General features: G+C 39.8%; 1 protein-coding gene across 2 annotated transcripts; it reads left to right on the top strand.

The window, feature by feature from the left end:
• The first annotated feature begins 417 nt into the window (after nucleotides 1-417).
• Nucleotides 418-21,978, top strand: LOC307042966 (mothers against decapentaplegic homolog 2). Of its 2 annotated transcripts, none has more exons than XM_079687124.1 (11): nucleotides 418-577; nucleotides 3,254-3,668; nucleotides 9,068-9,157; nucleotides 10,640-10,833; nucleotides 13,464-13,598; nucleotides 14,295-14,369; nucleotides 15,352-15,405; nucleotides 16,317-16,529; nucleotides 18,065-18,202; nucleotides 18,350-18,494; nucleotides 19,890-21,978. In XM_079687124.1, exons 2-11 carry the CDS (start codon nucleotides 3,433-3,435, stop codon nucleotides 20,011-20,013), a joined length of 1,404 nt encoding a protein of 467 aa, XP_079543250.1. In that variant the 5' UTR covers nucleotides 418-577; nucleotides 3,254-3,432; the 3' UTR covers nucleotides 20,014-21,978. The 2 variants fall into 2 exon arrangements, with proteins under 2 accessions (XP_079543250.1, XP_079543249.1); XM_079687123.1 differs by having other exon boundaries at nucleotides 16,302-16,529.
• Nucleotides 21,979-22,036: the final 58 nt, after the last annotated feature.

Raw genomic sequence — 22,036 nt, 5'->3', positions numbered from 1 at the left:
TGGGGTGAATATGTGTAAGAAATTTAAATAATAACTTAATATCCTGTTTAAAATGTCTGCAGTTTTCTGAATATGGCCTTAACCTATTAAGATAAACAAGGTAAACAATTAAACAATAAATGTCAAAATAAGAAATATGTATTTATTATAAAACATTCAAATGTAGGCTACAAACATGTCAGACATGCAATCAGCTGCTCAAAATAAGTCAATTACTAAAATAAGGATGAATACACGTTCTAAATAGTAATGTAAAATCAACAAGTTCACCATGAATTCCAAAATAAGTTATATGAACAATAATGATTGTCAAGGCTATCAGCCAATAGCCAGAGTCTGTCGTATTGTAATCATCCAATCAGATTCTGAGTAGGAGGGATTAAGAGCTCGTATGTAACCATCAGGTTTGTTTTGTTGTTGCAGTCTACCTAACTAGCTTTCAGTAGCAACTTGAGAAGAGCCAACAAGCCTTGTCAAAATTAGCTGCAGTAAAACACCGTTTTATGTCAACAAGGTGCTCAAAAAGGCTGTGCACATCTTTCTCTCAAAAACCGGAGCTTTGGACATTAAAACTGGGGTAACTATTGACATGTTTTTGTCTGTTTTTCTCGACTTTGAAGCATGTTGTTTTGTGTGAAGGTCCGTTAGCCAAGAGTTCGTCCAAGATGCTAACTCGTTTTTTGTTGCCGTTTATTTAAAACTCACAAACATCCAAATAGCTACGTTGAAGCATAACAGAACAACGTTTAAAATCATGCATTTATATAATGTGTTAACACATTAATTACAAGCCCGGGCAGGCTGATGATAGGTAGTAAAGTCTCGCTGCTTGACTGTTGCGCATAGGAGGTTTTTTGTGGATCACAACAAAAGGATTTTTGATAACAAGCTGGCAGTTAGCTGGAGCCTACAGGAAGTGCGCCGGCCGTTGAAGCCGATTTTTATGAATGGACACAGTGGCCACACGGTGGTACTACAACTGCCGTCACGTCATGTTGGCCCGAAAAATACTTCGTCCCATTGTCTTGCATCGGGAAAGAGACGTCTGTAAATCATTTTTTTTTAGCTAAATAAATTAGCCAGCACGAACTCTTTAATAGCCCTTATTTTAATCATTAGTGTCTAAAAAGTTGTAAAATGCGTTAAAAGCTCAATCTAGAGTTATTTTCTCTCTCCATTCATTTTAACTGAGCCGAGAGCGGATGATAGAAGGCGGAGCTTAAGGGGAAACTCCACTGCGCATGCTCCATGGGCCTACATACGGGTACTTTCTGTAGCTACAGTCGCTTTGTTTTGGGCTTCATGCGATACTGAGCAGCTCTCATAGGAATGAACGGAGTATCCAGTTTATACATCCACGAGCTAGCTCAGATAAGCTAGCTAACGTTAGCCTGCCTAGCTAGATGAGGGCTTCTACATGAATTGCCTTCAATCTGCTTAGCTTCGTGAGCTATGCATGCTCTCTTTTCGTTATTTAGCTTACAGTGATTCAGCCTTGTAATGCTAAAGATACGCTAGTGAAGTGAGTGTTGTGATTTCTGTGAAGCTAAAAGCCGGCCTATCCAAGCCAGTTGGTTTTAGCATTGGGGGGCCTGTCACAAAATATAGTCCTTGTTTATGAGAGTGTTCACTGTGTTACACAGAGGTGGGAGAAGTACTCAGATCTTGTACTGCAGTAAAAGTCGAAGTAACAGAGTGTAGGAGTACTCTGTTACAGTAAAAGTCCTGCATTCAACATGTTACTCAAGTAAAAGTAGAAAAGTATTACCATCAAAATATAGTTAAAGTAGCAACAGTAAAAGTAGTCTTTGTGCAGATTGGTCCATTTCAGAATAATAGATATGATATGTTTTATAATGATTGATCATTAAAGTAATCTCAAAGCTGGTAAAGGTGCAGCTAGTTTGAATGACTTTGTATACTGCAGGGCAGCTTGTGGATTTACTCCAGGTGGAACTAAAGTCTGATTTAACACTTGGTTATATTTCACATCATTCATCCAGATCTGTTAGGTAACTAAAGGTATTAAACGAATGTAGTGGAGTAAAAGTACAAAGTAGCATCAAATGGAAATACTTAAGTAAAGTACAAGTATCTTTTAAAGCGTACTTAAGTACATGTACTTAGTGACTTGTACTTTAGCACATTGAGCAGCCACAAACTATGCAAGTGACTAAGGCCCCGTCCACACGGAGACGAAAATGAAAACGATATCAAAAAAGTATTCCGTCCACACGGAATCGGCTCAAGAAACGTGTCCGTCCACACGAGACCGCTCGACCCGCTGGAGACGCTGTAGTACATATGTCGGGCCTGTAAGTGGCGCTGTACTTCCGCAACAAAATACACCAAAAGCAGCGAAGAACACCCCCCGAGCATGGTTGCCATGCCGCGGTAATGTTTAGCAACATGTAGTTCATGTAGTTCTCCATGTCCACTTGTTGCTGATGGTTGTGGTAGAGGAGCTGTAGATTTTGCACTAACATCTGTATCATGGTCAGTAGCGTCTGGAGCACGAACACAACCCTGTGATCCGCCGTTGTTGTTGGCGAAACGCATCAGCATTGACGCAGGGGTAAGCAGGAGAGGCGGGGCTATGATCGTTTAGGGCGTACACACGGTGCCGTAAGAGTTACGTTACCAGACCTTCCCACTTTGGGATGCGTTATCGTTTGAGGGCTCCGTTTCCGAGGTTCCGTTACGGCCTCGTGTGGACGAACCGTCCATACAATAAAGAACTATAGCGGATAACACCCGTTTCGTCTCCGTGTGGACGGGGCCTAAAAGCCTTGCATCTCCCACAGCCAATCCGTTGAGTCGAAGTAGAAATTCGAGCAATCACAAGTTAAAAAAGTGATTATTGTTCCCTGTTCTTAGCAATGTACTTTGTTTGTGCCCATCTCTTCTCATCTTACTTATAGACAAGTTCATTTAAAACTTGAGTTTCTCTGTAAAGAATAATGCGGTTATGCACCATTTCAAATGTTGAGTTTACCGGAGATGTCACAAGTTTAAAAGCTTTAAAACTCATCAGCTAAAGCAGTATTGAACTAAGACCAAAACTACCATTTCGTTGACTAAGACGGGGTAGCTCTATTGATGAGGCTACACGGTTTTCTTTCTTTACTATATTTAAAAATAAGCTATTGGCTAGACGCTCACAGCCACAAAACAACAGCAATCCATCAAGTGGCAGTTCAAAGTTGTTATTGTTCCTGGTTTTTAACAATAATCTTTGTGACTTTCTCCCAAGGTGCCCATCTCTGTTGAGTTTCCCCTGCCAGCACTGGCTGTGACTCGCTGGTCACTAGAGGGGCCCCGCCAGAGCAAGGGCCCACTCTGTAGCTCCAGGTGTGTGTGTGTGTGTGTGTGTGTGTGTGTGTGTGTGTGTGTGTGAGATTGTGTTGAGTGCTCTGGAGACTCCCAGCTAAGATGTCCTCCATCTTGCCGTTCACCCCTCCTGTGGTGAAGAGGCTTCTGGGCTGGAAGAAGACAAGCAGCGGTTCAGGAGGCGCTGGCGGAGGAGAGCATAACGGCCAGGAGGAGAAATGGTGCGAGAAGGCGGTGAAGAGTTTAGTGAAGAAGCTGAAGAAGACGGGTCAGTTAGACGAGCTGGAAAAAGCGATCACCACACAGAACTGCAACACCAAGTGTGTCACCATCCCCAGGTACGACCGCGCGATTCATTCAAAATCTGCTACTGTTACACCTTTCAAGTTTCAAGGCTTTTATTGTCATGTGTGCATAACTACAGTGTAGTTATGACAATGAAAATCTGAGGAAACAGGCTCCTCCCACAGTGCAACACAAGTACATACAATATAGTAGAAACAGAATATGATAGAAACTGTGCAGAATAGTCTATATCAGGCATGGGCAAACTAAGGCCCGCGGGCCATATACGGTCCGTTGGGCTTTTGAATCCGGCCCGCCGAATATTGGTACAAAATTGTCCAAATTTATCGTAAAGACCGCATTCATTTTGCCTTTTTCCTGCAATACCCGGCATTTCAGTTGATCCCACTAGATGGCGCACTCTAGACACAATTTACCTTTGCTGGGGTCTGGTCTCTCAGCTGGCCCCACTCGGAAACCCGGCAAGGTCGGCGAATACAAGTTGTAACAAGCAGTAGCGCTGAGCAAAGTGACTAGAACGTGACCACACACTTATAAAAAAACACTTCTATAAAGTCAGGCACACTAACCAGGCTGAGTGCGATTCTGTTTATTTGACCTTACTTTAATAAGCATCCGTTCACTCTTATTGACTATTGTGAAGAGGCAGACGTTTTCCTTTTGTTTTGTGTTATTGCAACTATCAGATGGAATCAATGGGCTACATGTGGCCATCACAAGTAAAATCATAACAAAAACTACGCCGGTAAAATATGCGTGTAGAAAACGGCTTATGCCACAAGATGACATGAACAAGTAGTCAAGATAGTCTGATTAGCTTGCTATGCTAACATCACCTGTAGAATGACAGAGAAACGTTCATAACAGCGTTGTGATGCCAAACAGCTTTCAGACTAAAACACATTCACTGATGGGGATGGGGGATATTTATCAGCTGCTTGTGTGACAGAAAGACAATGAAAACTTTACAGCGGCCGCCAGTTAACGGGAGAATAAACTCCGGTGCACGAGCAGCACTGCAGCGGGCAGTAATGCAGCTGAACCACATTAATAAACAATGCACCACGGCACTCTGGAGAAAGGTACAAGGCTGGAGAAGTAGTTCTTTAATTTAATCTGGCTTCGTATAATTAAAAACTACCCAACGCAGTCCTCTATTGATGTTGTTGTGAGCGGTGTTGCGGAGAAAATCAGCGATGTAAAACGCTGTGTGGGTCATAAGAAGGCACGTAAACGGTTACGTCATGACGCAAACGATGACGCAATAATTCACCTTTGAACCTACTTCACCTTTGAACCTAATTCACCTTTGAACCTGCATCTGTAACAATGAGTGGACCAAAGAAAAGAAAAGTCAACATTGAGTGCCGAGTGTATAATGAGGACTGGACAGCTAAATATTTTTTTACCGATCTGCTACTGGCCCGGCCCGTCTGTCAAATTTACAACTCATAGTGGCCCCCGAGCCAAAAAGTTTGCCCACCCCTGGTCTATATACAGTACGTAATTGGAATATTGATCATTGTGAGTCGCTAACAGATGAATGTTATGGATGTTCTTTCAAAAGTTCAGGTGTTTAACATTCTTGCTGTTACTCCTGTGTCTGTTAGTGCGATTAGATTAAACCTCTGCTTAATATGCAACCCTGACATCTTGGGCTGATGCTGATCGTGCAATTCTCTTTTTGGGCGGGGGCAAATGAGATAAGATATGTTTTCACAGTAGCAGGTTTACAAGCATTACACATGAATAAATAAAAAAAAAGCAAGTTAACAGACTTTTGTCTAAACCAGGACCCTCTTATTCTCGGCGTGCGCCCTCAAATCAAAATGCAAATTTTCCCCGTACATTTTAAAGTGATGCCAGAAAACAATATTCCTGTTCGTCCAAAATTGTATAATACTTCCAGAAATAGAAACATTGTGTCCAATAGAGCGGCAGAGACAGATTTGTTTTTACGGAGCTCCGACGTCAAGTTTACGTCCACGGCGCCATCTTGTATACGGGCGTCATGTTTTCGGGATAATTGATATATGTAATATACAAGATATGTTTCTAGAAAAAAGCCTGGTTAGAATACTACTACAAGAATATAATAAATATTTGTATTGGCAAGAAAGAAAGAAATAATAATTCCAGCAAGAGATTTATTCAAATATATCCAACAAAAGAAATGTACAGTAAACTAGTTAAATGTATACTTAGCTTATAGAATTGTACAAATACAGGTAGTAAATACATTTTTGTTTTAAAAGGAGAATTCAAAAAAACATGCACAAATATATAAAACAATATAAAAATGGACACTAAGGATTGTCTATAGCTTTTAATAGTTACTAAGCTGGTTAACAATAAGCTTTTTCATACTGTCCATGCCCTGTGATTATTACCAAACGTGTAGGGATGCTAAAAACTAAAGATTGATCTGATAAAGACTTGAATGAGAGCACCATGTAAAGGGGAGAGGAGATGGTCTCTTTATCAGCCAGCCAGCCTTGATGGCTCAGACTCGGTGCAGTGGGAACACGGTGTGAACAGGTTCACTCCTCCTGATGGCAGACATCTCCACGTCAGATGTTTGTATGTCTATAGATAGCGGGCGGCTGGTTATCGCCTGAGAATTGTTCTAGGCCGACATGTTTTGTTTGTAGAGAACCTGGCTCAAACTGAATGAAATTATTCCTTGTACAGGATATCTTTTTGAGAGACGGTGTAATACAACATTTGCACATTTTGATTGTGACTTCAGAGCTCGTCTAACCTGCTCGCCACTTTAAAGAGACCCTATTATGCTTATTTGGGGGTTTTTCCCTTTCCTGTAGTGTGTTATTATGTGTTGTGTGTATATAGGGTTTTGTGCCTATTAATGGTCTAAAACGTTTAAAATCCAACTCCCCCCCCCCCCTCCCCCCCCCTGCCTGAAACGCCTCCTTTGTTTACTTACGTAATCAATGTGTAACACTTGCGCTTCTGTTTGCTAGCGCTCCAACACATTCTATATGATAGGCTAAGGGGCGGGACATCTCTAAGCGGTTGACCAATCACAACAGAGCCTGGGCATGTCCCAGTAGAGACACTACATACTGATATACACCTGGACATCAGCAGGAGAGGACTCTTTAAAGTAGAGACACTACATACTGATATACACCTGGACATCAGCAGGAGAGGACTCTTTAAAGCAGAGACACTACATACTGATATACACCTGAACATCAGCGGGAGAGGACTCTTTAAAGTAGAGAAACTACATACTGATATACACCTGAACATCAGCAGGAGAGGACTCTTTAAAGTAGAGACACTACATACTGATCTACACCTGAACATCAGCAGGAGAGGACTCTTTAAAGTAGAGACACTACATACTGATATACACCTGAACAACATCAGCAGGAGAGGACTCTTTAAAGTAGAGACACTACATACTGATATACACCTGAACATCAGCAGGAGAGGACTCTTTAAAGTAGAGACACTACATACTGATATACACCTGAACATCAGCAGGAGAGAACTCTTTAAAGTAGAGACACTACATACTGATATACACCTGAACATCAGCAGGAGAGGACTCTTTAAAGTAGAGACACTACATACTGATATACACCTGAACATCAGCAGGAGAGGACTCTTTAAAGTAGAGACACTACTTACTGATATACACCTGAACATCAGCAGGAGAGAACTCTTTAAAGTGGAGACACTACATACTGATATACACCTGAACATCAGCAGGAGAGGACTCTTTAAAGTAGAGACACTACATACTGATATACACCTGAACATCAGCAGGAGAGGACTCTTTAAAGTAGAGACACTACATACTGATATACACCTGAACATTAGCAGGAGAGGACTCTTTAAAGTAGAGACACTACATACTGATATACACCTGAACATCAGCAGGAGAGGACTCTTTAAAGTAGAGACACTACATACTGATATACACCTGAACATCAGCAGGAGAGGACTCTTTAAAGTAGAGACACTACATAATGATATACACCTGAACATCAGCAGCAGAGGACTCTTTAAAGTAGAGACACTACATACTGATATACACCTGAACATCAGCAGGAGAGGACTCTTTAAAGTAGAGACACTACATACTGATATGCACCTGAACATCAGCAGGAGAGGACTCTTTAAAGTAGAGACACTACATACTGATATGCACCTGAACATCAGCAGGAGAGGACTCTTTAAAGTAGAGACACTACATACTGATATACACCTGAACAACATCAGCAGGAGAGGACTCTTTAAAGTAGAGACACTACATACTGATATACACCTGAACATCAGCAGGAGAGGACTCTTTAAAGTAGAGACACTACATACTGATATACACCTGAACATCAGCAGGAGAGAACTCTTTAAAGTAGAGACACTACATACTGATATACACCTGAACATCAGCAGGAGAGGACTCTTTAAAGTAGAGACACTACATACTGATATACACCTGAACATCAGCAGGAGAGGACTCTTTAAAGTAGAGACACTACTTACTGATATACACCTGAACATCAGCAGGAGAGAACTCTTTAAAGTAGAGACACTACATACTGATATACACCTGAACATCAGCAGGAGAGGACTCTTTAAAGTAGAGACACTACATACTGATATACACCTGAACATCAGCAGGAGAGGACTCTTTAAAGTAGAGACACTACATACTGATATACACCTGAACATTAGCAGGAGAGGACTCTTTAAAGTAGAGACACTACATACTGATATACACCTGAACATCAGCAGGAGAGGACTCTTTAAAGTAGAGACACTACATACTGATATACACCTGAACATCAGCAGGAGAGGACTCTTTAAAGTAGAGACACTACATAATGATATACACCTGAACATCAGCAGGAGAGGACTCTTTAAAGTAGAGACACTACATACTGATATGCACCTGAACATCAGCAGGAGAGGACTCTTTAAAGTAGAGACACTACATACTGATATACACCTGAACATCAGCAGGAGAGGACTCTTTAAAGTAGAGACACTACATACTGATATGCACCTGAACATCAGCAGGAAAGGACTCTTTAAAGTAGAGACCCTACATACTGATATGAACCTGAAAAGAAGCATGATATAACCCCCTTAAGTCTAGTAAACGTTGTTGTTTACTTCTAGCATTTAATATGTGTTGTTGTTCTGTAATTATTCAGAAGCAACTACTCTACAGATGTCCTCATTCCCAGTTTACATTTCTTTTTTGGGTCAAATTTCTCTTATTCAAAGTTCCCATTTAATTTCCACTGCTACAAAAACAAAATGTGTTGTGGTTATTTTGCCATTAGACTCTAATAAAAGGGGCTTTTTGATTGATCTCATTACCCATACTGATATTTCTGAATGAGTCATGTCCCATGTTTATGATTTCCTTTTTGTTTTTGTTTGTATTTCACAGCAATTGCTCTGAAATATGGGGACTGAGTACACCAAATACGATAGAACAGTGGGATTCATCAGGCCTTTACAGCTACCCTGACCAAACCAGGTGACTATCCTCCACTTTGTATGGTGGTACGTTCTTGATGTGGCATCAGTGTCTTTACAATGTTTGACGTGGCGGACATTGAGATCATCTTTGTTCCCCCTCTCCATTTCCCCTCCTCTTACCTACCATGCTCTGGAGGTGGGAAGTAGTGGAGTACAAATACTTAGTTTCTGTACTTCAGTACATGTTTCTGGTATCAGTACTTTACTCCACTACTTATTTTTCTGACGACTTTTTACTTTGACTTCTTACATTTTGAACACAAATACCTGTACTTTCTACTTCTTACATGTTGAACCCAAATACCTGTACTTTCTACTTCTCACATGTTGAACACAAATACCTGTACTTTCTACTTCTTACATGTTGAACACAAATACCTGTACTTTCTACTTCTTACATGTTGAACCCAAAGACCTGTACTTTCTACTTCTTACATGTTGAACACAAATACCTGTACTTTCTACTTCCTACATGTTGAACTCAAATACCTGTACTTTCTACTTCTTACATGTTGAACTCAAATACCTGTACTTTCTACTTCTTACATGTTGAACACAAATACCTATACTTTCTACTTCTCACATGTTGAACACAAATACCTGTACTTTCTACTTCTTACATGTTGAACCCAAAGACCTGAACTTTCTACTTCTTACATGTTGAACTCAAATACCTGTACTTTCTACTTCTTACATGTTGAACTCAAATACCTGAACTTTCTACTTCTTACATGTTGAACACAAATACCTGTACTTTCTACTTCTTACATGTTGAACTCAAATACCTGTACTTTCTACTTCTTACATGTTGAACACAAATACCTATACTTTCTACTTCTCACATGTTGAACCCAAATACCTGTACTTTCTACTTCTTACATGTTGAACACAAATACCTATACTTTCTACTTCTCACATGTTGAACACAAATACCTGTACTTTCTACTTCTTACATGTTGAACCCAAAGACCTGAACTTTCTACTTCTTACATGTTGAACTCAAATACCTGTACTTTCTACCTCTCACATTTTCCAAACCGGCTGGTTCCTTTAGTCTGAATGTGTGTTTGGTGGCGTGATCATTATTATTTAGAGTCATTGCGTGCCTATTGATTTGAACACGATCCGTGTATCCATCATTTCCTGGTCTTCTCTAAAGAAGAGGGACCAATGAAAACGTTGTCATGTTGCCGTTGGTCACCATGGAAACATTCATTAGCTAACAATGACATTATTGTTCTATTGAAATAAAGGGAGGTCAGGTACTCTTTAAAACAGCTGCTAGTAATGGGTACTTTTTACTGAAGTACATTTCAAAGCCTCTTTACTTTGACTTGAGTAAAGAAGTTTAGTCAGTACTTCTACTTTCACCAGAGTATTTTTAAACACGAGTATCTGTACTTCTACTTGAGTAAAGGATGTATGTACTTATGCCATCTCTGCCTATCTCACCACCACTTCCTGTTTGCCGTCCAATCAGAACCATGGATGGCCGCCTGCAGGTTTCCCACAGGAAGGGGCTTCCTCATGTTATTTACTGTCGTTTGTGGCGGTGGCCGGACCTCCACAGTCACCACGAGCTTCGCGCCATCGAGGCCTGCGAGTACGCCTTCCACCTCAAGAAGGATGAAGTCTGCATCAACCCGTACCACTACCAGAGGGTGGAGACCCCAGGTGAGGGGACTTTTGTTGCTCAAAATATAAAAAATCATTCAAATTCAAAGGTGTTATGGTCATATGCACATAAGCTACAAGCAATCATGTGACTACTTCCATTAATGTCATACTATTTCTACTGGATTATTTATCGGTAAAGACATAGTAAACTGGGTTAAAAACACACATTTTGATTTGATCTCTTTAGGAATTAAGAGTCTTTTTGTTTGTGATGACATCCGGGTAAAATGTTTTGGATGGAGGAGGAGGATGTTGTTGGTCTTAAATGCAGTGGAGTTTTTCACTTTTTGATGCAACCATGCTAAGCTTTTAGCCGCCTACAGAGCAGCAACACCTCAAATTCAATTCAAAGGTTTTATTTCTCATATGCATAAAGCTACAGTGTAGAAATGGCAATGACATTTTTCTGACCTGGGGCCGTATTCACAAAGGATTTTAGGGCTAAAAGTAGCTCCTAACTGGCGAATTTAGGAGACACTCCTAAGCATAATGGGCGTGTCAGTCTTAAATGTAGGACTCCTAATTTTATTCACTAAGAGCAATTCACAAAGTATTTTAGGCCTAAAAGTAGCACCTAAGTTTAGGAGAGCTTAAAAGTCCTTGAGAGGACTCCTAACTCAGTAAGACCTATTCACAAAGAATCTGAAAATGGCTGCGAGACGAAATGTTTTGGAGACAATGGAAGACTGTGAATTGATCAAGAGATATAGGCTAAATCGTGAGGGTATCAAACTTGTTGTGGAATAAGTGCGGGATGCAATAACATCCCCGACTAACAGGAATAACCCGATTAGTCCGGAAATAAAATGTTTGGCAACACTACGATATTTAGCAACAGGGAAAATGCAACTTTGCAATGCCGACGATTTAGGAATATCGCAACCATCAGTCAGCCGTGCCATAAACCAAACCATCAACGCGCTCTCCAGACCACATATCATCCAACAGTTTATCCGGTTTCCTTTGGACAATCAACAACTACACAGGATCAAAGACAACTTCATGGCAATGCAGGTATGCCCGGTGCGGTCGGTGCTATTGACGGGACGCACATACAAATAATTGCGCCATCAAAAGATGAGGACGTGTTCGTCAATAGAAAGAAAGTACATTCCATCAACACGCAGATTGTTTTCATTCATCATGATAGGGGGACTTGAACTGCGGTATGGGCTGTTATTGAAAGTGTTTAAGTGCTGGAAATATGCTCATTGGATAATAGTTTGCAGGGTGCTTTTAATTGCCTCCTCGATTTAATGCAATTTACGTATTTTTATTGTTTGCTCTCTCTCTTTAACGTGCATATACAACGTCATTATCGTGGTCTGCACAAACTTGTCATCATGCGTGTATTCTGCTAACTGCACTGTCCATAACTATTTGATAGGAATACATTTCTAGCCTAGGCTATTTCCTTGTTTTAGTGGGCTCGTTTGTGGGATGTTGCGGATGAGTTTCACCGAGACCGCCTGCTCTGAACAACCAATCACCGTACTGACCGCTTCTAAACTCATGCACGAGAATCGACGTCCTCCATAGCAACGGCGCGTCACTCTTAGTTCACTCTTAGTGATTTATCCTTAGTATGAGTAGGTCTCAGCGGCTTTGTGAATAACTTTTAAGAAAAAACTCCTACGTAAAATGTTTTAGCGCGAGTTAGGAGCACTCCTAGCGGTAAGATAAAATGCTTTGTGAATACGGCCCCTGAGCTCCTTCAGCAATGCAACATATATCATACAAAACAAAAATAAAACATATTGCAAGAAGTCTATGTAAATAGAATATGATATGTACAAGAACGAAATATGAAATTAAATAACAAATATCTTCCTATTTCAGTGTCTTCTGCAAGGGTTGTGTTCTATTGTTACCTGCCATTTTTAATTTAGACATTTCTATCATTAGACGTTTCAAAAAGCATTTAATTTTCATTTATTTATTTACATTGTTGGTATAAGACAAGGTTAAGGTAGTGTTTTAGGTTAAGGTGGACCAGCCTGATGTTCTAATCTGTGAAATTGACAGCCTTCAGATTTTTGGTAATTGTTAATCACTGAAAATATTTGGTTGACGAATTGCCTTTTTGATTTCTGATTGTTTTATGATTTTAAAATCTTAAATCTGTTAATCCTCTCACTGACATTCGCTAAGCTAAAAAACAAATGCTAAGACAGTTAAAATTCCTTCCTAATTTGTTCAGATGTCTTCCTTTTTGTCCACTAAAGGATTAATATGTCATTTCTAGGAGCTTATAATGATACGGTTTAATTAATTTTAGTGTCAGTAAGCCAGCAGACGGTTAGTTAGCTTAGCATAAAGACTAGAAAACTGGGGAGTAGAGTATCTTTGCCTTGAGTGCCTCTTTGTTAGCGTCAATGCTACGCTTGCTGACTGAAGCCTTGTGAAGTATCTTAAGGAAACGATATGATAATGGTGTCAATCTTCACTAGCTCACGGCTAAGTGTGTAGAACTACTCCTTCAGAGTTTCAGTGATATACAATATTTAAAATCTGCAAAACGTCCCATTTGTCAAGCTTTCACCACAATAATGAAACCGCCTGACTATAACCTAGTAACAGTGTATAACTGATTAGTATTTGACTCATTAGTTGTGTACCCCCTGCAGTGCTGCCTCCTGTTCTTGTGCCAAGACACTCAGAGATCCTGCCAGAGCTGCCACCTCTGGACGATTACACTCACTCCATACCGGAGAACACAAACTTCCCCGCAGGAATCGAACCTCCAAACAACTATATACCAGGTCCGTTCACCTCTGACATTTACTTCTGAGTAATGCTAACATCATGTACTCAATTAAACCTGAAGGTAAAGGAACTTATATGTATGCAATTAAGTACATGGTATATAGTCTGTCGATGTAAAGTAGTTTTTTTGTCATGTTTTTATCACTGAAAAAAAAATAGTGACTGCTGCTTCTACTACAAGGATTTGTTAATTGCAGAGTATACATGTAACTGTAACTGTTTTTTTACTGTGCTGTGTACATGTGTAATACATTAAATCAATAATATAATAATAAATATAGAAAGAAATATAATAATTTAACTTTTGAAGAAACATATGAAGACAGTGGAAACCACTTTTAGTTATAATACTAATAAGTTAAATCTTTTCATTCATAAAAAATTACTTTTTTTTCCCCTCATGATTTTAGTTTTCACGCAGCACCAGCCTCAGGTGGTCAGACAGGTTACAGCAATGCATCATGGGAGTTTTACAAAGAAAATATATATGTTGTTATGTCAGCTGAATACTTGATTACTAAAAGGAATTTATTTAAAAGGTTTTTATACAGGAACAATTCTGTCCAAGCTTTTTGATCCATATGAGCAGTTTCCACTGGGTTACTAAAACGATGTTTCCTTTTATTTGAGCAGGTTAAACATTATGATCTCGTCACAGCTCTTTTTTGTATTCCCCCTCTTTCTCTCCACAGAAACGCCTCCTCCAGGCTACATCAGTGAGGATGGGGAGGCCAGCGATCAACAGATGAACCAAAGTATGGAAACAGGTATTCTAGAGTAGAAACTCTTCTTCTTCTTCTTCCTTCAACTTCACTCGTGAGTCTGCGTCAGCCGGGTCGAAGTCACATTTATTTTCTTTATTTTAATTAAAGGAATAAGTCTGCATCAACAGCGGAAGATATTCACAACAGACCTGTATCAGGTGTTATAGACAGGGGTCTTACGGTCATTAAAAAACTGGAAAAGTCATGGAAATTCAAAATGCTAATTCCAGGCCTTGGAAAAGTAACTAAAGCATCAAATATAATTTATATTTGACAACATGTTTCAGACCTTATTTTCCTGTTCCATGTTAAAATAAACCATTTTCAGTGGTACCGCTGAGAAAGAGTAATTGTTTTGGTCATGGGAAATTAGTTAGTTAATTAACTACTCTACATTAAAAGCAGATTTTTTAAATCAAACATTGAAGTTACCATAACGATTATTCAGAGAGGTTGCAGTAGTCTAAAGCTGTTAACATGCATTACAGAACATTTTAATTAAGAATAAATATTTATAATTATGTGATTTTTAGTTTTGAACCTCTGTTGTACAATTTTTCCCATGATTTTTTGTCGTCTTTATTTATTTTTACATGTTCAATTGAACGATACTACACACAAACAAAATGCATTTTAGCCTCTTGAATTTCCCCAGGATCCTTTTTGGAGATTGAATGTATTGATATTTCAAGTCTCAGTTTGCATCTTCGATATGCTTTAAGTCATAACCATAACAGTAGGAGGGAGATACTTTTTTAATTTAAACATCATCCATTTAGTTATTTCAAAGTGTAAAATACCAACAAAAGCAATATGTAAGAAGTACAAAGATATCTTTCTTACTCCGCATTTCTTCATCACTCTACTGCAAATTGATTAGACTAACACTATCGTTATGGGATCCCCAGACAAGGCAGCCACTACTCTCACTAACCCCGAGGTTCTGATCCCGTCTAAATAAAAGACTTCCTGTTTTCCCCGTCAGGTTCTCCAGCAGAGCTCTCCCCCAGCACTCTGTCTCCTGTCAATCACAGCATGGGTAAGAGACAAAACAATAGAGATAACAATCATTACTGTGTATTAAATGATTTGCTCAACCACAAAATGAATATTTGTAAATCAAGAACTCACCGTGTGTTACCTTTTTAATACTTCAAGAAAGCATTATTTGTCCTGATCGCCTCCACGGTGAACAAAGAGTCAGAAAACAAAGAAAAGTTTGAGGAAACAAAGTAAATTACACCAAAACTATATCAGAAGGTTTACAAACTCACACACAACTCATGCAGTATAATCGAAGTCTCAGTTATCCAGTCAGATTCTCACTTCACAAACTCATGACCTTTCACTAAAACCGTAACTATTTAAATCACTTTCACATAAACAGTCTCACTTTTGTGTATTAGTAATGTTTGAGTGAAATGCATGAATCAAAAACGGAAAATTCTAATAACGTTACATTAAATGTCTGTTGTCTTGTTTCTAGTCTTAAATATGTGTCCTTGTTGGTGTTGCAAATAGAGCTGCTGTGGTGCAAGAAACATTTCAGACTTGACAAATAATAGAAATGTATTATAATTAGTGCTGTTTTGATAAGAAGTGAGAATACAACTGGATAAAATAGAGTTTGTAAACGGACGTTTTTACATCAATTTGCCGATAGACATGGCCCATATTGACTTTAATTCATCAAGACTGTTCCCATTTTATCATTCTTTGTTTACTGTGGAAACACTTTAACAATTCAAGGTAACACGTTGTGAGTAATTGATAAACAAATGAGTGTTTTGTTGGTAAAGTATTGCTTTAAAACATCACATTTTGGCACCTCGTTAGATTATGATCACAGGCATTTCCAGTGCCTTTTTTTTGTCCCAAGTATAAACTGTGTTGTGTCAGATATTGATGTTTCCCCACAAACCTTACTGACGTTAGGGTCCTCTGCTGCAGACCTTCAGCCGGTGACCTACTCCGAGCCGGCCTTCTGGTGCTCGATAGCGTACTACGAGCTGAACCAGCGCGTGGGGGAAACGTTTCACGCCTCGCAGCCCTCGCTGACCGTGGACGGGTTCACAGATCCTTCAAACTCTGAGCGCTTCTGCCTCGGCCTGTTGTCCAACGTCAACAGGAACGCCACTGTGGAGATGACCCGGAGGCACATAGGTACGCCACAGCTCCGATCACCTTTTTAGACGTTTTCTAAATGTACCAATGCTGTGTTACTCAGACACTTCATGAACTCCTTCCTACTTCCAAGAAAAGGGTCAGCAACACAATGAACATTCAGTTTAGCAGTTTATTTACATCCAATACAACAAACAAAAGTTGACTTAACAAAAGTTCTAGACTTCCCTCACCAAAAACCAAACAAAAGACAAGTCTCTAACTTGAGCTCCGACATCTGATAACACAAAGAGGTTCTTCTCACTCTTACTACGCTGCTGGGAGCTTTCTACAAACAAATCACCTTTTTACACAAATTGTTTTATAAATGTGCCGCTGATGTCCTAACCAGGGGCGTCTCCACACTCTGCCTTCTTCCAGGAAACAGTCGGCAACACAAGGGAACTCTTCGATTTAGCGTTTTACCTCCAAAACAACAAACAAAAGTTGAGACTTCCCTAACCAAATAAAACAAGTCCCAACAAAACACAAGTCTCTAACTTGAGCTCCTACATCTTAAAAAAGAAAAAGGGGCTTCTCACTCTTACTATTCTGCTTTAGTATTAGTATCACTTTACTTCAATAATCACACATTGACCTAATTCTAGGGCCCCCATGTACACACAGTGCCTTTTGGGTGCAGCACTTTTTGTCGAGGCAGCTGCTTCAGACGACATGCGCTTTGTTCTCGTTAGAATCCATTGAAAAAGACGCTGCCGCTCAGAATTAGGCGCTATGTAAGCACTGGCCCTAATACTTCTATGCTGCAGTTTGAAGGACTGATGGTCCAATAGAGAGGCGAAGTCCCGCCCATCTACTTCCGAACCATGGGACCTTATTTCGGAAAAATTATGTATTGAAGTCAATGGAGAGAGAAAGATTATCCTTGATCCCGTTTGAATTGTGCCACGAATTACACATATGATGTTTGTCAATTTAAAAAATAATGTCCATGTAAAAAAAGTCATAGTTTGTCGTAAAACTGTTGAAATATAAGACTATGAAAAATACACCACTACAAAGACTACAAATCCCAGAGTCCCGGTCCCGCATGCTGGCTCTAATGAACCGACTAACTCCCCTTGTGTGTATGTACAGCTCTCAACATGCCCAGACTTGGATTGATTTTCACCTCTTTTAATACTTTCCGCCTCGTTCTGAAAGAAAGAAGTTAAATGTGCCAACGTGACGGCCGTCTTGGTGTGTGGTGCGAGATGGGAGATGTAACTCATTGAGCGGTTTCACACAAAAAAAGTGTTACTTCACAGTTTTACGACACATTTAAAAAAAATTGACTTGTAAAATGATCTTTTAAATTGACAAACATCATATGTGTAATTCGTGGCACAATTCAAAGGGGATCAAAAGATAATCTTTCTCTCTCCATTGACTTCTCTATCAGGAGGCAGCACCTGCACACTCACTCACACAGATGCACACACTCTTAAGAGGAGAGGGAGATCTGACTGAATGAATAATAATTGCTCAGGTCAGATATCGTATTCTACCCTCTGACTGTCTGTGTGTGTTTGCAGGAAGAGGAGTTAGACTCTACTACATCGGAGGGGAGGTTTTTGCTGAGTGCCTGAGTGATAGCGCCATCTTTGTCCAGAGTCCAAACTGCAACCAGCGGTACGGCTGGCATCCGGCGACAGTGTGTAAAATTCCTCCAGGTAAGATGCCGAAGATGTAACGTGTGTAGCTGAGCACACAACAAAGAACCTATAATTAACCAGACATGCACAATGAATTGGATTTGTCAGTGGGCTAGGAAAACACGTGTTAACTTCTTTGTTATTTATCCCTTTGTTTCTCGTTAGGTTGCAATTTAAAAATCTTCAACAACCAGGAGTTCGCGGCCCTGCTGGCTCAGTCGGTGAATCAGGGCTTCGAGGCGGTTTACCAGCTCACCAGGATGTGCACCATCCGCATGAGCTTCGTCAAAGGCTGGGGAGCCGAGTACAGGTGAGCCCTGCAGATACAACTGAACCTGAACTAGAAATCCATACAAGCTGCAGGTTATTCAGGTGTATCAGTATGTAGTGTCTCTACTTTAAAGAGTCCTCTCCTGCTGATGTTCAGGTGTATATCAGTATGTAGTGTCTACTTTAAAGAGTCCTCTCCTGCTGATGTTCAGGTGTATATCAGTATGTAGTGTCTCTACTTTAAAGAGTCTTCTCCTGCTGATGTTCAGGTGTATATCAGTATGTAGTGTCTCTACTTTAAAGAGTCCTCTCCTGCTGATGTTCAGGTGTATATCAGTATGTAGGGTTTCTACTTTAAAGAGTCCTCTCCTGCTGATGTTCAGGTGTATATCAGTATGTAGTGTCTCTACTTTAAAGAGTCCTCTCCTGCTGATGTTCAGGTGTATATCAGTATGTAGTGTCTCTACTTTAAAGAGTCCTCTCCTGCTGATGTTCAGGTGTATATCAGTTTGTAGTGTCTCTACTTTAAAGAGTCCTCTCCTGCTGATGTTCAGGTGTATATCAGTATGTAGTGTCTCTACTTTAAAGAGTCCTCTCCTGCTGATGTTCAGGTGTATATCAGTATGTAGGGTTTCTACTTTAAAGAGTCCTCTCCTGCTGATGTTCAGGTGTATATCAGTATGTAGTGTCTCTACTTTAAAGAGTCCTCTCCTGCTGATGTTCAGGTGTATATCTGTATGTAGTGTCTCTACTTTAAAGAGTCCTCTCCTGCTGATGTTCAGGTGTATATCAGTATGTAGTGTCTCTGCTTTAAAGAGTCCTCTCCTGCTGATGTTCAGGTGTATATCAGTATGTAGTGTCTCTGCTTTAAAGAGTCCTCTCCTGCTGATGTTCAGGTGTATATCAGTATGTGGTGTCTCTACTTTAAAGAGTCCTCTCCTGCTGATGTTCAGGTGTATATCAGTATGTAGTGTCTCTGCTTTAAAGAGTCCTCTCCTGCTGATGTTCAGGTGTATATCAGTATGTAGTGTCTCTGCTTTAAAGAGTCCTCTCCTGCTGATGTTCAGGTGTATATCAGTATGTGGTGTCTCTACTTTAAAGAGTCCTCTCCTGCTGATGTTCAGGTGTATATCAGTATGTAGTGTCTCTGCTTTAAAGAGTTCTCTCCTGCTGATGTTCAGGTGTATATCAGTGTGTAGGAGAGAGAGATTTACATGCACAAAAACCTTAATCACACACACAATAGGAAAGGGAAACCCCCAAAAAGCAGAATAGGGCCTCTTCAATTTTAAGTTTTAAACTTTCAAGGCAGTTCTCAGATCCTCCTGCAGACTCTTACAGCAGTCTGGAGCATAAAAGCTCATAATAAATCATGTGTTGTAAGGCATGAAAATGCTCATGTCAGATATTAAAATGCATGCTTTGTGTTTTCCAGGCGGCAGACTGTCACGAGCACTCCTTGCTGGATCGAGCTTCACTTGAACGGCCCGCTGCAGTGGCTCGACAAGGTCCTGACCCAGATGGGCTCCCCGTCTGCTCGCTGCTCCAGTATGTCCTAAACAGCTAAAGAAACGCCCCAAAAAAAACAAAAAAAATAACCGCAGCCCATTACATGATCATTAAATTCCAAACATGCGAGTCCTTTCATAAAAAAAAACAAAAGGAAAACCCCCACAGAATGAATTTTCTGTCACGTTCTTCATAGTATTTGTGGCCCAGTTCCACATCCCTCTTTTACCTTTACACACACACACACACATGAACAAACGCACCCACACTGTCGCACACACACATGCATACAGACTTTTCAGTAAAAACAAAAAAAAAATCGGCACTTTGTTACCCATCTATGTCATGCACCTTGTTAAATTGCTTTCCCCCAAATCCTTAATATTAGATCTATTTGTGGTACAAATGAAAATGTATATTGGTTTTTAGTCCAGGAAGTAGGGGAAATACCAAAAATATCTGTGAATAGTTTCTCAGTATTGAAGATTGCTTGTATGAGTAACACAAGCTTGATTGCTCAAATTATGTGTTCTTGTTCCTATCCCACCCCAACCATTGTTCTGATCCTAAGTTTACTTTTCTCTGGGAAATAGTCAGGAGGGATTTTAGCGGTGGCTCTGGGTGAAGAAAAACGATGGCCTTGGTGGAAACGCCACAATGTGTTTTATGGAAAATTTTAAAATTCGCCCTTTCTTTTTTTGTACGTGTGTCGTTATAAGACATACTTCTTTAATGGACAAATAGGAATGTTAAAGTATAAAGTAATTCCAAAAAGAAAAAACCCCAAACTGCAAACTCGATCTGGATGTAGTTTATTTCTTTGTCATTATATGGCACTCTAGTTAAAATCCCCGCTGATTAGCCTGGTATTGGAGCTAATGAGAGAGGTGCACTGGGCAGGGACCAGAGGAAATCAGCTGGTATTAAAAAGCTTTTTTTGACTCGACACTGGGAGTCCTGGGGCTCTCCGACAGGGGGGGGGGGGGGGAGCTTTAAAACGCCAGGAGAAATTGAAGGTATCATTCTGTTTTTAGCCTATATCCCCATTGTTTTGCTACTTTTTTGTATTCTCATGTATTTTTATATATAAATATACTTAAAATTTCTCTGTCGTTCACTTTTTATTAAAGTAATATTTTCAAGACCACAGCTGTTTCTAAAAAGGAGGGCATGGATCATTCCTTTTTCCGTTTTACCCTAAAAAAAATAATTAGTTTGTCTTGATATTAAAAACCTCTCACTGCCCCCACATGATGTGTTTCTATCCTTTTTTCCCAAAGAAATCTGGTGCATTTTAAGTACTCCTTTCCTTGTAATGCTTATAATGATTCCAGAGGCATGTAAAAAACAAACTTTGTAATGGCCATTCATTCAGTCATCTCTTTTATTATTATTATTTTTGAAACACACGTGACCTCTTGTAGCCTTTTGGTGCTTAGAAACAATTGGCTTTTAAAATGTTACAGAAGAAGACCTGTGTGTGTTAATGTGTGTATCTGTCGTTAAAATACAGTATGTACAACAAGACTTATTAGCTTCAACTCTGCCATTTTTTGTCATTATGTGGCTGTTGCGAGTTTATGACATGTCCCCTTCCTCCTCCCTTTTCTCCCCCCTTATTTTTGATGTACATGTGTTTACCTTACGGCACTAGTGATTGTACTTTAAGTGCACCTAGTGGCGTTTGGATTTTGGGGAACTGAACCGTGTGTTAGGGTCCAGTGTTACATTGTTTTTATCTTTGGCCTCCAACATATGAATGTGAAAAAAAAATGACATTACAAAACCTGAACGTGGACCAGACGTACATATACATAACAGTAGTACAGTATGTGTGTATTTAACAGTAATCTTTTTGCAAAGCAGTCAGTACAGTAGATGTCGCAGTTGTTTTACCAGTAGAGGGCCGTATTGATAGAGCAGTTCTTTTTTTTTTTTCTGACCATAAGCTTCTCAGGCGTGTGGCATATTATGCAGACTTCATAAAACACTAATAAAGATTTTTATTCTCATGATTCTGTGTGTGTGTTTGTTTCTTAATTCTATATATATGTTTGTATATTCAGTCAATTC

This window comes from Notothenia rossii, assembly GCF_949606895.1.
Source record: "Notothenia rossii genome assembly, chromosome: 6".
In the NCBI taxonomy this organism is placed as follows: domain Eukaryota; kingdom Metazoa; phylum Chordata; class Actinopteri; order Perciformes; family Nototheniidae; genus Notothenia; species Notothenia rossii.
This window is presented reverse-complemented; position numbering and strand designations above follow the sequence as displayed.

Excerpts from the sequence above, each read along its gene's own strand:
- LOC307042966 (XM_079687123.1), top strand. The coding sequence starts at position 3,433 with ATGTCCTCCATCTTGCCGTTCACCCCTCCTGTGGTGAAGAGGCTTCTG. Across the intron at positions 10,834-13,463 it reads CCAGAGGGTGGAGACCCCAG|TGCTGCCTCCTGTTCTTGTG; the intron begins GTGAGGGGACTT and ends TACCCCCTGCAG. Across the intron at positions 15,406-16,301 it reads TCCTGTCAATCACAGCATGG|GGTCCTCTGCTGCAGACCTT; the intron begins GTAAGAGACAAA and ends TACTGACGTTAG.